At 35.6% G+C, this 16469-nt stretch overlaps 1 protein-coding gene across 2 annotated transcripts in view; it reads left to right on the top strand.

Annotated features, from left to right (window-relative positions):
- The window catches only part of KLHL1 (kelch like family member 1), a 420028-nt gene that overhangs the window by 373104 nt on the left and 30455 nt on the right, over positions 1–16469 (top strand). For both annotated transcript variants that reach the window (XM_007102521.1, XM_007102520.1), the window contains one exon: positions 11210–11372. In XM_007102521.1, the coding sequence (XP_007102583.1) occupies positions 11210–11372 (163 nt within the window). The remainder of the gene's footprint in view (positions 1–11209; positions 11373–16469) is intronic.

Below are 16469 nucleotides of genomic sequence, written 5' to 3'. Positions count from 1 at the left end.
TGAGAGTTTAGAATAAATTTAGCATATTTTGAATGGATAATATTAATGAGGATAAAGAAAAAGGACAATTTCTTTCTCAGTAGAACAAATTAAGATTCTGATTATATTAATACAGAAATAGTAAAACAAATATTTTGGGGTAAATTATGTAAGCAATAAATTTTGCTTTTACATAAAAATATTTGGGGGAATGACCTGTACAAATGACCATTCCCATGATTACTCTCTATATTCAAAGGTCTTAATGTCCATTGTATTTATTTGTGCTCTAAAACCCACATGGATAATGTTCAACTTTAACTGTGCTATCTTACTTGAAAATTAGGAATGGTTTTCTACTTTCATTGAACTATCTTGAAGAAAAATTACATAAAAATTCTGTTATTTTACTGCAGAATTTTCAAAAGGAATAATATGTGCAAGAGCTAGAGTTTAACATATATAAATTATTATATGTATGGAAAAAGAACATTTTGGTAACAGTAAACATCAAAAAGATATTTAAAATTTTTTATTAGAAGTAATCATGCAATTATGTAGCTTGAGACACAAAAAATAACAAATATTTCCATTGCTTCTATTAGATTATTATTTTCTTAATGCAGGTTTAATATTGTTACTGAAAAATGTTTTTGCATTGTTAATCTTGTTTTACTGCATTTGCAAAGATATTTTTAGTAAACACAAAGAAGAAATTGAAAGTATAATTTTGAAATTATTCTGGTCTAATTATTCACTCTGCTTGATAAGATCCTTCTGCAAGGGAAAAATCACACAATCCTGGATATACAGTACTTGCTCAACTGTTAAATTATAAGTAGAGACATTTGGGATATGAATTTAAGTTTTGAGGCTGATGATACATCTTACAACTACTCCGTCATCCTGCTTGCAGTTCTTAATGTCTCAGCTTTAATGACTTATACTAAGGGAGACCATAGTGCCCATTCTATTTATATAACAACTAAAATTATTAGGAGCTTTTTATTTGCTGAGCACCGCAAATAATTGAGGTAGGTACTCTTGGGGATCAAGGGTACTGAGATACAAGAAACTTAAGGTATTTTTTTTCCGGTATCACATAGCTGGTAGAAATAGACTGAGATTTGAGCCCAGGCAATTACACTCCAATGGCTGAGCTGCCAACACTCTTCTGCCTTTTTTTCCTGTCCCTGGCCCTGATATTCTCACCCAAAATACCTTGATTACTTAAAGAATATTAATATATAAAATAGTTCAATTATGTCTGTGTTCCTATTTTCTATATCCACATTAGAATGTAAGCTCTATTTTATCTCCAGCAGCAGATATGGAAACATTCTAATATTTCTTTAGAGAAAGTTAATAGATTAATTGCTTATCTAAATCTTTCTTGACTTACTGTAAGAAATATTTACTAGTTCTTGTACCTCAATTACTGTATTTTGTTTTCTCTCATAATCATAATTTTATATTATAGAATATTTCAAATTTTTGTAAAAGCTAGATCATAATACTTTCATTAAGTATTGTTAAATTTCCCTCCAAAGTGGTATTCCTAAATGACAATTTCATGATAAAAATATAAGTTCCCAATATTATTAACAGTGTTTGATATTGAAACACTTTTAAATTAAAAACATATTAAAGTATGGTTGTCAAAAACTTTCTCTCAAACATGTTTTATTTTTATATCCTGATTATTCTGATTACCACTTATAGCAAACATATATGCTTACAGGACTTTTATATATCCTTTTCTATAAGTTTCTTTTTTATAGCTTCCTAAGACTTGAATATGAGGATAATAATAGCAATTACAATAGCTTACAAAAGTTGAATGGCAATAATGTATCAGATCCTGTTCTAAGTGCTTTATATACATTAATGTATATAATCCTTACCACAACATAATAAAATCATTATTATAACTATTCTCACTTTAGAGATGAGAAAATTGCAATATAGAGAGATTAAGAAATTTACCTATGTAAATGGTAGAGCTTGAGGAAAATCTTAAAAACACATGTATAAACCAAGGCCAAAATATTAATGACAGATTAATACATTTGATTATATTATTTTATTAAATTTGTGCACTAAAAATAAAGTTAGAAGTCTTAAACATACACATTTAATTTCTGGCCTTGAAGGAGTATCTAGTGTCTGTGTAAGCTTTCTAGCCATGTACAACTGTGAAAGATGAATAAAATACATAAATCAAATTCTTGAAGACATCAGAGATAAACCAAGGCAGCCAGGACTTGAGAAGCAAGATATCAAAATTAGAGACAATACTAATTTTTATCAGAAATGAAATGGACCTATAAAAGTTGTTTATTCATACAATGTAATAGTATATGCAATGTAAAATAATAAATGATTGACTCACCTAACAACCTGAATCAGTGTCATAGACATAACTTGAAAAGAGGAAGACACAATGTCTAAGTTTGAGCTGCTATAACAGAATGCCATAGACTGAGCATAAACAACAGAAATTTATTTCTCACAGTCCGCAGTTTGCGAAGTCCAAGATCAAGGTGCTGGCAGATTCTGTGTCTGCTGAGAGCCTGCTCTTGGTTCACAGACAGCCATCTTTTAACTGTGTCCTCACATGGCAGAAGGAGTGAGGGAGCTCTCAGGGGTCTCTTTCAGAAGGGTACTAATTCCATTCATGAGGGCCTCTCCCTCATGACTTTATCACCCTTACCAAAGGGCCCACCTCTTAATACCTCACATTGGGGTTAGGATTTCAACATGTGAATTTTGAGGGGACATGAACTTTCAGTCTTTGACACACAAAAAAGAATATATTAAATGTGTTAATTTGTAAATTTAAAATAGGGGGAAAAACTTACTATAGGTGGAAAGAAATCAGAAAAATTATTACATTTTAAGGGAGGTTAGTGACTGGAAGTTGGTATTCTGGTATGGAAACAATGTAGATGATGGGTATGTGGTGTTGTTCATGTGAAAAAATATCTTATAAATTTTGTATTTTGTATATGTTATACTTTATGAGTAAAAAATTTTTATGAAATCAAATAACCTCAAAAAATTTTAAAATAAGTCACAAATCAAATATATTTTAGAGTATATGACTGAATAAGTAGTTACCAGAATGGATTAAAACTTGTACAGTACTGGTCCAGAACCTACTTTCAAAGTCAACAGTAACTTTTGTCTCTCCAGATCCAATAGAAATTTGTAGTTGTCCAGAAATATGCAGGTAAATAATTGACCCACCCTCCTGGAATCACTCTTCACGTTTAGTTTCCAGATACCAGAATTTTCTGGAAAACCCTCCAACCTATCTGGCCATTTCCTCTCTGTCTCTTTTGTTCTTTCTTCTTGTACTGATTTGGAATTGATATTGGAAACACTCTAAGTGAGGTATTTTGTGAGTAATGTACTTATTCCATTTTAGTTAAATATTCATTGACTAATATATATAAGCTCAGTGAGGGTAGGGACTTTGTCTTGTTCACCTATGTGTTCTTGGCACTGTGTCTTTGGTGGTAAGAAAAATTCCTGACACATAATATACATTCAATAAATAGCAGTTGAATGAATGAATGAATTAAAAAGCATCATTTTACTTTCACATCGGTGTTGAGACATAATTCTCCATGGATCTTTCATATTTCTGCACAGCTTTTGAGCAAAGCAGTGACTGCTCCTCCCCCAAATTATTAACAGAAATACTAGGAAGATAAAGATAGTTCCTATCTCCAAAGAGAAAGGCAGGCATACTTAAAAGCATGAAGATAATGTCTCCTTCTGGAGTAATGGGCATGTAAGTTTATTGCCCATTATAAATTAATGTACTTTCAACTTACAACTTTCAACTTCAACTTTACTTACCACCCACTGCATGTACAGGTTTCACCTGACTCTTGTCAAAGCAAAAATTGTATTAGACAAACTTAAACAGACAAGAAAGACTTTATTCAAGGTTATTGCAAGAAGAAAGAGAGGCCAGAATTGAGGCTAAATTCACCTCCACTAAAACAAAGGTGGGAGAGCTTTTGAGACCTGTAGTGAGTGAGGGAATCATAGGCAATCTATGTTTGCTAATTGACCTTACCTAAAGGTAAAGTAAACTTTCTACCTTCCAGACAAGAGGTAGACTTACAACTTGAAGCAAGGTGTCAGATGAAGTTAAGCCCTTACCGTCTCACAGAAACTGGGAGATAGGGATGCTATCTTTCTTGAAGATTATATTCCCAGGTCCTTGAGAAAAAGAGTCTGTGGCTGTAACACTGGCAAGAGGTTTTTTAAAAGACTTACATCTCAAAGGGACAGAGGACTTATAAGTTTCAATTACAAGTTGTTCAAAGTAAATTCTCTAAGGAAAGTGAAGTCAGGACTCTAGAGGCAGGAGAATCCTGTCTACAGTTTGGTCAAGCTGAAGGAAATGTTAAAGCCCTTTTGACATCACCCTGTGGGAATTGGGGCTTGGAGAAGGGGTCAAAAATTTGGTGATTCTCTGACGATTGCTGTTGCTATGAGTAATAACTACCTTTCCTCTTTGACTCAGGAGTCTTGTGACTTCTCTCAATATGCATACATTTGTGGCAGTTTACCTTGTCAGCTAGCAAATAGGGTAAAATCACAGATGCTTCAGAGTTCTTAACAATCTGACATTAGATTTTTAACTTTGGGGAAATTCACCAGAATTTCCCTACACTGAATGAGACTGAATGAGATCACTTCACTCAATATTAACATAATATGTAAATATTTAGCAATTGTTTAAGATCTAAGAAAACCCATCTAATGAAGAAGTGAATTGACTGGAAAAACAGTATATAAAAGTTGTATATATTGTCCCATTGATGACTCATAATTAATTTAATTGCTAGTTTTTAATGATTTCAGTTTATAAAATAAGAGGCATCATATTTTCTAAGCTTTAGATAAGTTTATTATGAAGTGATGGGGAGCCAAAACACAGAGAATCCTAACCTCAAATTCAAACTGATAATGTTACGTTGCTTAATGCAGCATTGCTTAAAGCAATAAAGTACTTTAAACAACAGTGTAGAAATAATCTTCAAAAGGAGAGGCACAACATGCATCACCTCTGATTTTTAGATTTTGCTTCTTCACATGGTCATAAATAAGGAAATGTATTATCTTTCATAAAGCATTTAGGTCATAATATTTAGTTGGATTCTATTTTATTCACTTGAATGAAAAAATTCAATTAATAGTGAAGAGTTTCTACCTCATTGCAATTGTTTCTTTTTTTTTAAATTTTATTTATTCTTTTTATACAACAGGTTCTTATTAGTTATCTATTTTATACATATTAGTATATATATGTCAATCCCAATCTCCCAGTTCATCCCAACACCAACACCATCTCCCCCTTCCCCACTTGGTAACCATACGTTTGTTCTCTACAACTGCGTTTCTATTTCTGCCTTGCAAACCAGTTCATTTGTACCATTTTTCTAGATTTCACATATACGTTTTAATATACAATATTTATTTTTCTCTTACTGACTTACTTAACTCTGTATGACAGTCTCTAGGGCCATCCACATCTCTACAAATGACCCAATGTCATTACTTTTAATGGCTGACTAATACTCTATTCTGTATATGTACCACATCTTTAGCCATTTGTATGTCGATGGACATTTAGGGTGTTTCATGCCTTGGCTATTGTAAATAGTGCTGAAATGAACATTGGGGTGCACGTGCCTTTTTGAATTATGGTTTTCTCTGAATAAATGTCCAGTAGTGGGACTGCTGGGTCATATGATAATTCTATTTTTAGTATTTTAAGGAATCTGCAAACTATTCTCCACAGTGGCTGTATCAATATACATTCTCACCAACACTGCAAGAGGGTCCCCTTTTCGCCACATCCTCTCCAACATTTGTTGTTTGTATATTTTCTGATGATGCCCACTCTAAATGGTGTGAGATAATACCTCATTGTAGTTTTGATTTGCATTTCTCTAATAATTGGTGATGTTGAGCAGATTTTCATGTTCCTCTTGGCCATCTGTATGTCTTCCTTGGAGAAATGTCTATTTAGGTCTTCTGCCCATTTTTTGATTAGGTTGCTTCTTTTTTCATATTGAGCTGCATGAGCTGTTTATATATTTTGGAGAATAACCCTTTGTCCATTGATTTGTTTGCAAATATTTTCTCCCATTCTGAGGGTTGTCTTTTCGTTTTGTTTATAGTTTCCTTTGCTGTGCAAAAGCTTTTAAATTTTATTTCCATTACTCTAGGAGGTGGGTCAAAAAAGATCTTGCTGTGATTTTTGTCAAAGAGTGTTCTTCCTGTGTTTTCCTCTAAGAGTTTTATAGTGTCCACTCTTACATTTAGGTCATTAATCCATTTTGAGTTTATTTTTGTGTATGGTGTTAGGGAGTGTTCTAATTTCTTTCTTTAACATGTAGCTGTCCAGTTTTCCCAAAACCACTTATTGAAGAGACTTTCTTTTCCATTGGATATCCTTGCCTCCTTTGTCATAGATTAGTTGACCAGAGGTGCATGGGTTTATCTCTGGGCTTTCTATCCTGTTCCATTGATCTATATTTCTCTTTTTGTGCCAGTACCATATTGTCTTGATTACTGTAGCTTTGTAGTATAGTCTGAAGTCAGGGAGTCTGATTCCTCCAGCCCCTATTTTTTTCCCTCAAGAGTGCCTTGGCTATTTGGGGTCTTTCGTGCCTCCATACAAATTTGAAGATATTTTGTTCTAGTTCTGTAAAAAATGCTATTGGTAATTTGATAGGAATTGCATTGAACCTGTAGATTGCTTTGGATAGTATAGTCATTTTCACAGTATTGATTCTTCCAATCCAAGAACATGGTATATTTCTCCATCCATTTGTGTCATCTTTTATTTCTTTCATCACCGTCTTATAGTTTTCTGAGTACAGGTCTTTTACCTCCTTAGGTAGGTTTCTACCTAGGTATTTTATTCTTTGTGTTGCAAGGGTGAATGGGATTGTTTCCTTAATTTCTTTCTGATCTTTAGTTGTTAGTGTATAGGACTGTGAGAGATTTCTGTGTATTAGTTTTGTATCCTGCTACTTTACCAAATTCATTGATTAGCTCTAGTAGTTTTCTGGTGGCATCTTTAGGATTATCTATGTATAGTATCATGTCATCTGCAAACAGTGACAGTTTTATTTCCTTTCCAATTTGTATTCCATTTATTTTTTTGTCTTCTCTAATTGCCATGGCTAGGACTTCCAAAGCTATGTTGAATAAGAGCACCGAGAGTGGATATCCTTGTCTTCTTCCTCGTCTAAGAGGAAATGCTTTCAGTTTTTCACCATTGAGAATGATGTTTGCTGTGGGTTTGTTTTATATGACCTTTATTCTGTTGAAGTAGTTTCCTTCTTTGCCCATTTCTGGAGAGTTTTTATCATAAATGGGTGTTCAATTTTGTCAAAAGCTTTTTCTGCATCTATTGAGGTGATCATATGGTTTTTATTCTTCAATTTGTTAATATGGTGTATCACATTGATTGATTTGTGTATATTGAAGAATCCTTGCATCCCTGGGATAAATCCCACTTGATCATGGTGTATGATCCTTTTAATGTGCTGTTGTGTTCTGTCTGTTATTTTTTTGTTGAGGATTTTTGCATCTATATTCATCAGAGATATTGGTCTGTAATTTTCTTTTTGTAATATCTGTGTCTGATTTTGGTATCATGGTGATGGTGGACTACTAGAATGAGTTTGGCAGTGTTCTTTCCTCTGCGATATTTTGGAAGAGTTTGAGAAGCATGGATGTTAGCTCTTCTCTAAATATTTTATAGAATTCACTTGTGAAGCCATCTGGTCCTGAACTTTGTTTGTTGGAAGATTGTTAACCACAGTTTCAATTTCATTACTTGTGATTGGTATGTTCATATTTTCTATTTCTTCCTTGTTCAGTCTTGGAAAGTTATACCTTTCTAAGAATTTGTCCATTTCTTCCAGGTTGTCCATTTTATTGGCATAGAGTTGCTTGTAGTAGTCTCTTAGGATGGTTTGTATTTCTGAGGTGTCCATTGTAACTTCTCCTTTTTCATTTTCAATTTTATTGATTTGAGTCCTCTCCCTCTTTTTATTGATGGGTCTGGCTAAAGGTTGATCAATTTTGTTTATCTTCTTAAAGAACCAGCTTTTAGTTTTATTGATCTTTGCTATTGTTTTGTTAATTTCTATTTCATTTATTTCTGCTCTGATCTTTATGATTTCTTTCCTTGTACTAACTTTGGGTTTTGTTTGTTCTTTCTCTAGTTCCTTTAAGTGTAATGTTAGATTGTTAATTTGAGATTATTCTTGTTTCCTGATGTAGGATTATATTTTTGTAAACATCCCTCTTAAACTGCTTTTGCTGCATCCCATAGGTTTTGGGTAGTCATATTCTCATTGTCATTTGTTTCTAGGTATTTTTTTTTTTTTTGCTTTGATTTCTACAGTGATTTCTTTGTTATTTAGTAACATATTGTTTAGCCTCCATGTGTTTGTGGGTTCTTTTCCTTTTTTTCCCCTATAATTTATTTTTAATCTCATAACATTGTGGTTACAAAAAATGCTTGATATGATTTCAATTTTTTTAAATTTACCGAGGCTTGATTTATGATCCAAGATGTGATCTATCCTGGAGAAGGTTCCATGTGCACTTGAGAAGAAAGTGTTATCTGCTGTTTTCAGATGGAATGTCCTATAAATATCAATTAAATCTATTTGGTCTATTGTGTCATTTAAAGCTGTGTTTCCTTGTTAATTTTCTGACTGGTTGATCTGTCCATTGGTGAAAGGAAGGTTTTAAAGTCCCACACTATTACTGTGTTACTGTCAATTTCCTCTTTTTTAGCTGTTAGCATTTGCCTTATACATTGAGGTGCTCCTATGTTGGGTGCATATATATTTAGAACTGTTAACTCTTCTTCTTCAATTGATCCCTTGATCATTATGTAGTGTCCTTCCTTGTCTCTGGTAACATTCTTTATTTTAAAGTCTATTTTATCTGATATGGGTATTTCTTTATTTTAAAGTCTATTTTATCTGATATGAGTATTGCTATTCCAGCTTTCTTTTTATTTCCATTTGCATGGAATATCTTTTTCCATCCGCTCACTTTCAGGCTGTATGTGTCCCTATGTCTGAAGTGGGTCTCTTGTAGACAGCATATATATGGGTCTTGTTTTTGTATCCATTCAACAAGCTTGTTTCTTTTGATAGGAGCATTTAATTCATTCACTTCTTTCACATTTAAGGTAATTATTGATATGTATGTTCCCATTACCATTTTCTTAATTGTTTTGGGTTTGTTTTTGTAGGTCCTTTTCTTCTCTTGAGTTTCCCACTTGGAGAAGTTCCTTCATCATTTGTTGTAGAGCTGGTCTGGTGGTGCTGAATTCTCTTAGTTTTTGCTTGTCTTAAAGCTTTTGATTTCTCCATCAAATCTAAATGAGATCCTTGCCATGTAGAGTAATCTTGGTTGTAGTTTCTTCACCTTCATCACTTTAAATATTTCATGCCACTCCCTTCTGGCTTGTAGAGTTTCTTCTGAGAAGTCAGCTGTTAACCTTATGAGAGTTCCCTTGTATGTTATGTGTCATTTTTCCCTTGTTGCTTTTAATAATTTTTAATAATTTTTTAATAATTTTTCTTTGTCTTTAATTTTTGTCAATTTGATTACTATGTGTCTTAGCGTGTTTCTCCTTGGGTTTATCCTGCCTGGACTTTCGTGGCTATTTCCTTTCCTATGTTAGTGAAGTTTTCAACTATAATCTCTTCAAATATTTCCTATGACACTTTCTCTTTCTCTTTTCCTTCTGGGACCCCTATAATGCAAATGTTGGTGCATTTAATGTTGTCTCAGAGTTCTCTTAGGCTGTCTTCGTTGGTTTTCATTCTGTTTTCTTTATTCTGTTCCACGGCAGTGAATTCCACCATTCTGTCTTCCAGATAACTTACCCGTTCTTCTGCCTCAGTTATTCTGCTATTGATTCCTTCTATTGTATTTTTCCTTTCAGTTATTATATTGTTTATCTCTGCTTGTTTGTTCTTTAATTCTTCTAGGTCTTTGTTAGACATTTCTTGCATCTTCTCAATCTTTTCCTCCATTCTTTTTCTGAGGTCCTGGATCATCTTCACTATCATTATTCTGAATTATTTTTCTGAAACGTTGTCTATCTCCACTTCATTTATTTGTTTTTCTGGGGTTTTATCTTGTTCCTTCATCTTGTACATAGTCCTCTGCCTTTTCATTTTGTCTTCCTGTGAATGTGGTTTTTGTTCCACAGGCTGCAGGTTTGTAGTTCTTCTTGCTTCTGCTATCTGCCCTCTGGTGGATGAGGTTATCTAAGAGGCTTGTGCAAGTTTCCTGATAGGAAGGACTGATGGTGGGTAGAGTTGGGTGTTGTTCTGGTGGACAGAGCTCAGTAAAACTTTAATCCAATTGTCTGCCAATGGGTGGGGCTGAGTTCCCTCCATTTTGGTTGTTTGGCCTGGGGTGACCCAGCACTGGTGCCTACAGGTTTTTGGCTGGGCTAATGGTGGATTCTACTAGAGATCACACCAAGGAATACTTCCTAGAACTTCTGCTGCCAATGTCCTTGCCCCTACGGTGAGCCACAGCCACTCCCTGACTCTGCAGGAGACCCTCTAACACTAGGAGGTAGGTCTGTTTCAGTCTCCTATGGGGTCACTGCCCCTTCCTCCTGGGTCCTGATGTGCACACTACTTTGTGTGTGCCCTCCAAGAGTCGAGTCTCTGTTTCCCCCAGTACTGTGGAAGCCCTGCAGTCAAATCCTGCTAGCTTTCAAAATCTGACTCTCTGTGAATTCCTCCTCCCATTGGCAGATTCCCAAGTTGGAAAGCCTGACATGTGCCTCAGAACCTTCACTCCAGTAAGTGGACTTCTGTGATATAATTTTTCTCCAGTTTGTGAGTCACTAACCCAGGAATTATGGGATTTGATTTTATTGTGATTGCACCCCTCCTTCCATCTCACTGTGTCTTTTCCTTTGTCTTTGGATGTAGGGTATCTTTTTTGGTCAGTTCCAGTGACTTCTTGTCAATGATTGTTCAGCAGTTAGCTGTGATTCTGGGGCTCTCACAAGAGGGAGTTGCAATTGTTTCTTAACTTCTAGAACCTATTCTGAATGGCATCATAATTTTTACTATTAATTTGATTTTAGAACCTCACTGTGGAATAAATCCATTCGGTTTTCATTTCTCCCATGTTTCAGGTGTGACAGTACTTGAAGGCCCTATCTATGCCGTGGGAGGCCATGATGGCTGGAGCTATCTGAACACAGTGGAGAGGTGGGATCCTCAGAGTCAGCAGTGGACATTTGTAGCTAGTATGTCAATTTCCCGAAGCACAGTTGGTGTGGCAGCTTTGAATGGCAAGTGAGTAGACTCCTTTTTTATTTGAAAAAAAGTTTTTGAGTGAATATTGTTTTAAAAATAACTTTTAGGGGCTTCCCTGGCGTCGTAGTGGTTGAAAGTCCACCTGCCGATGCAGGGGACACAGGTTAGTGCCCTGGTCTGGGAAGATCCAACATGCTGCAGAGCAGCTGAGCCAGTGAGCCATGGCCACTGGGCCTGTGCTTCCAGAGCCTGTGCTCCGCAAAGGGAGAGGCCACAACAGTGAGAGGCCCACGTACTAAAAAAAAAAAAAAAAAAAAAACTTAGTAAACTGCTTTGGTAAGATATTTAAATCTTTTGTTTTTGATTTAGTCTTCATGGATCTTTGACAGATCAAGACTGCATATTTTTTCTGATTGTCCCTTCTTAAAAAATAAAAACCAAAACTTCTTTCAATAACTGTTTTTTTTTTAAGTATCACATATATTTCATGAGAATTATGTGAACTAAAGATCTGCATATTTATATCCTTTCTGGTAAAATAGTCTGAGGAGCCTTCAAAAGACTACAAAAATTTGGTACTTAATATATTTTTTTGCATGATTGTATGTCTCTTCACTTTTCTCCTTTTCCATTCCTATCACCCTAAATGGGGAATTTTCAAACACAATACTGTTGATATTTTGAGTCAGATAATTCTTTGTTTGATGCAGGGATCTGTCCTGTGCATTGTACAATGTTTAGCAGCAGACTGGCTTTTCTCTACTAGATACCAACTGCAACACACTGCCCAATGTGGTAACCAAAAAAGTCTCCAGGCATTGCCTAATATACCCTCTGTGGTGGCAAAATACACTCCCTCTCACTGCCATGATAAACTCTGCCCTAAAAAAGCTAATAACACCTCTGGTTTGAACAATAGCAAAGGTTTCCAATCTGTTTACTTCTCTTTCCCCTAAAGTCCATTTTCTAAAGCTTCCACAGCTGCTTAACAAATGTAAGTAATATTTCAGTCCTCTTCAAGAACTTCTCTTTACAATTAGAACACAATGCCTATCTTTACCTAAAGGGACCTACTGGATCTTGTTTCTGCCTATTCTACATTTTTTCTCTGTACATCAGCCAAATTGCCCTTTTATCTTTGCTTCAAATATAGCAGCTCTAACCAAACTCAGTCCCTTTGAATGTGCTCTTTTCTTTGTCTGAGATGCTGTTCCTACCCATCATCACGTGCCTGGGTTTTTCTCATTTTTGAGATTTCATCTCAAAATTTGTCCACAAAGAAAGTTATTTACTATTCATCCTATTAAAATAAACCACCCTGCACACTATCCCAAACTGCTTACTCTTCTTAAAATTACATACATTACTGTTTTCTCTTTTCACTAGATATACATTTTTAATGAATGTTGGGCTTCAATTTTCATTTAGGTTTATTTGATGCCTAAAATTATATTCTTAGTGTCATGTATACTTCCTGAGAATCCATTTAGGATTTTGCCTGGAAATAAATATTTACATATTAATTAGGGAAAATGTTAGATCTATACATTTGAAATCTTTTTTTTTTTTTTTTTTTTTTTTTTTTGTGGTATGCAGGCCTCCCTCTGTTGTGGCCTCTCCCGTTGCGGAGCACAGGCTCCGGACGCGCAGGCTCATTGGCCATGGCTCACGGGCCCAGCCGCTCCGCGGCACGTGGGATCCTCCCAGACCGGGGCGCGAACCCGGTTCCCCTGCATCGGCAGGCGGACGCGCAACCACTGAGCCACCAGGGAAGCCATGAAATCTTTTCATCTGAAAATGTGATCTTACTTTTATCTAATATAAAGATTTGTTAAGTAGGTATAAAAATTAACTAGTTAACCAAAAAGTCAACAAGAGAACACTATATCATAAATGTATCAACTAAAGGAAACAGCTACCACCCATAGTGTTGGAAAACAAAAGAAGAGATTGTAGTTCTTAAGGTTTAGAAAATCAGAGGAGAGCCCCTATGCAGTTGAAATCCAGACATTTGTGATTGGACCTCTGCTTAGCCAGAGCTGACATCTCTGACATGAAAGAGGGGCCCCTTGGCCTGGGACCCGAAGCTCTGAGGAGGTGGTGCCAGTCTGCTGGTGTTGATGGCTCTGAGTGGTCTCAATAAGGCCAATTTTGCAAGTTCTGCCAAATGACAATTGGATGCAACTGAATGCAGGAAAAAAAGATGGGGTGACACAGGAACAGGAAATGAGCAGAAAGGAGCAAGACCCTTCCTCCTCTAGTCTTTCAGTCTCCCTCTAGCATCTATTAACGTCACATCCTAAAAGAAGGAAACAGGTGGCAAAGCAGAAATGTGGTTTGCAGAGTTCCAGCCCCCATATCAAAAAGCAGAGTACAGGAGAGAGAATGTGGGGCTGTGAGATAAGAGTTTAACTACTGGCATGTTCTTCTCCAATTTCAAAATGTTTACCAGGGTATACTGATGGCTGCTTTTCATTCTTTTAACTTAATATTTGGAGATTCATTTGAACAATCTCAATCATGTCTTTATTTTACTAAGGGAAGTTTTTATCTACTGAGGATTGGTTTTTGTTTGATTCTTTTTCCATTATTCTAGTTCTTTGGTTTTGGGATATATATTTTAGTATGTATTTATGTTAATGATTATGTGTGTCTTTGAGCACTGATTTCTTTTCCATAAACAGTTTTTCTCCTCAGTAATTTTATTTCTTTTCCACTTAACTTGGGAAATGTTTTCTATATTTTATGGTTAATCATTGCCATTTTGCTTATGAATTTTACTGTTTCCAGTGCAGACATAATCTTTATTTTAATTTTCCATATATGATATGCCTATTTGAAAGCTCTCTTTCCTATCTGCCTCATATTCATCTTATTTCAATTGAGGATACTCCCTTATTGTTTTACCTTAAAAATCTCTTGTATCACTACATGTATATTTTCTTAAATTGCTTTTGAGAGTACATTTAGTGACTTTTTCTCACCAATTACGCTGATGCTAATATATAGATTCACCTCATATCTTTTAGGAAATGGGTGTCTAATTGACATAGCAAATTTGCTCAACAAAGATGAGAAATATCTTTACCCTTTCCTTATTATTATTCATTTGTTACATTATTCTGTAATGAGAAGACATACATACACACACAACACACACAACACACCCAAGACACACACACTTTATTTTGAAGTTTTAATATATTAGTTATCTTATTCTAGATTTTTTATAATTACTTTGCATTATAGTTTTGTGACCCTTCCTTAATATTTTACTGTGAAATATGTTTATATATATGTGTTTTGTTACAAATCTCCAAACTTAATCAGAAATAAATGAGATAACATTTTAATAAATATTTTTAATGGATAGTCTTGTAGCAAATTTTCATGTGTTATAACTGAATTTTTTTTATCCAATTTCTTCCCTTTTAAATTAGCTTTATATGGAATTCACCATTTGTATCATTTTGTGGTCCTTGTATCTTTTTGGTCAGCTAGGATATTTAATATCCTAAGAAATCCTGTTTTACTCTAACAACATTCTTCATACCAAATATCAGAGTGCGAGAGTATTTAAAGTTTTTGTTCTTAAAATTGTTTACATTTTAATTAAGTACATTTTCCCAAATTTTAACCCCAATTTATGAAAATGTTTGGAATGATTTCATTTTATTATTTATTTATTTTTTTTGTGGTATGCGGGCCTCCCTCTGCTGTGGCCTCTCCCGTTGCGGAGGACAGGCTCCGGACGCACAGGCCCAGCGGCCATGGCTCACGGGCCCAGCCACTCCGCGGCATGTGGGATCCTCCCAGACCGGGGCGCGAACCTGGTTCCCCTGCATCGGCAGGCGGACGTGCAACCGCTGCGCCACCAGGGAAGCCCTGGAATGATTTCATTTATACTTCAAATAATCTTTCTCCTTTAAATCAGAATAGTATAGACCTCATTTGGGTTATTTTTTAATTCCCTTGAGTGTGATTTAATGGCCTCAAAATTCTGTGGTTTAATGACTTTCTCTTACTGTCTGGTTGCTTTTCCTGTTTTACTAAGAGAAAAACATAATCACTAGCAAGTGACCTTTCACTTCAGACCCACATCAGAAAATTGTTTCAACATGACCCTCTGACAGCTGTTTATTTTTCTCTCACCTCTACTGACATGACTTTTTTTACTTCTTGTTTAATTTTCACATCTCACTAATGTGTCATTCTAACCTGACTGTTGCTTCTCTGAATATTATTTTGAATAATTTTCCCAATTAAGGCTAATAAAAACCAGTGAACAGCCCTCCTGAGTTTAGATCATTAATGATACCTTTTGTTGTAGAAAAACAAGGCATTGGTTCATGGCTTAAAATTAATGAGTGTAGGGATTCCCTGGTGGCACAGTGGTTGAGAATCCGCCTGCCGATGCAGGGGACACGGGTTCGTGCCCCGGTCCGGGAAGATCCCACATGCCGTGGAGAGGCTGGGCCCGTGAGTCATGGCCGCTGAGCTTGCGTGTCCGGAGCCTGTGCTCCTCAAAGGGAGAGGTCACAACAGTGAGAGGCCCACGCCCGGTCCGGGAAGATCCCACATGCCGTGGAGAGGCTGGGCCCGTGAGCCATGGCTGCTGAGCTTGCGTGTCCGGAGCCTGTGCTCCTCAAAGGGAGAGGTCACAACAGTGAGAGGCCCACGTACGGCAAAAAAAAAAAAAAATAATAATGAGTGTATTCTGATGGATTCAAGAGCAAAATTATATTAATTTTATGAAACATTTTGGTCAGTCATCCAATGAGACAGATTAAGCTAAGTCGTAGATATATCATCTTAGGCCAGCACAGCCACAGACTTACTTGATGCATAAAGGAAATACAACAAAACAGTAAATAGACATTCTGGTGTGGAGAGAGACCATATAAAACATCAGACTCTCCAAATAATATCTACACTAGTAACTATTTTTGTTTCTTATTTGCTCTGTGCCTTAGGTTTGTTCTTTCAAACTTTACTTTGTAACTAAAAGGTCTTTCTGGTTTGTTTCCCTTTATTTCCTGAGTAAACTCAAAAAGCAGATACTCATACTGCCTGAACACATCCATAAATAGTCCTGAATTTTAATAAATGTATGCTCTGGTCCTTGGAGAATCTGCA

Source organism: Physeter macrocephalus, chromosome 13, assembly GCF_002837175.3.
Source record: "Physeter macrocephalus isolate SW-GA chromosome 13, ASM283717v5, whole genome shotgun sequence".
Taxonomy (NCBI): Eukaryota; Metazoa; Chordata; class Mammalia; order Artiodactyla; family Physeteridae; genus Physeter; species Physeter macrocephalus.
The sequence above is the reverse complement of the archived record's forward strand: the minus strand, read 5'-3'. Positions and strand labels throughout refer to the sequence as shown.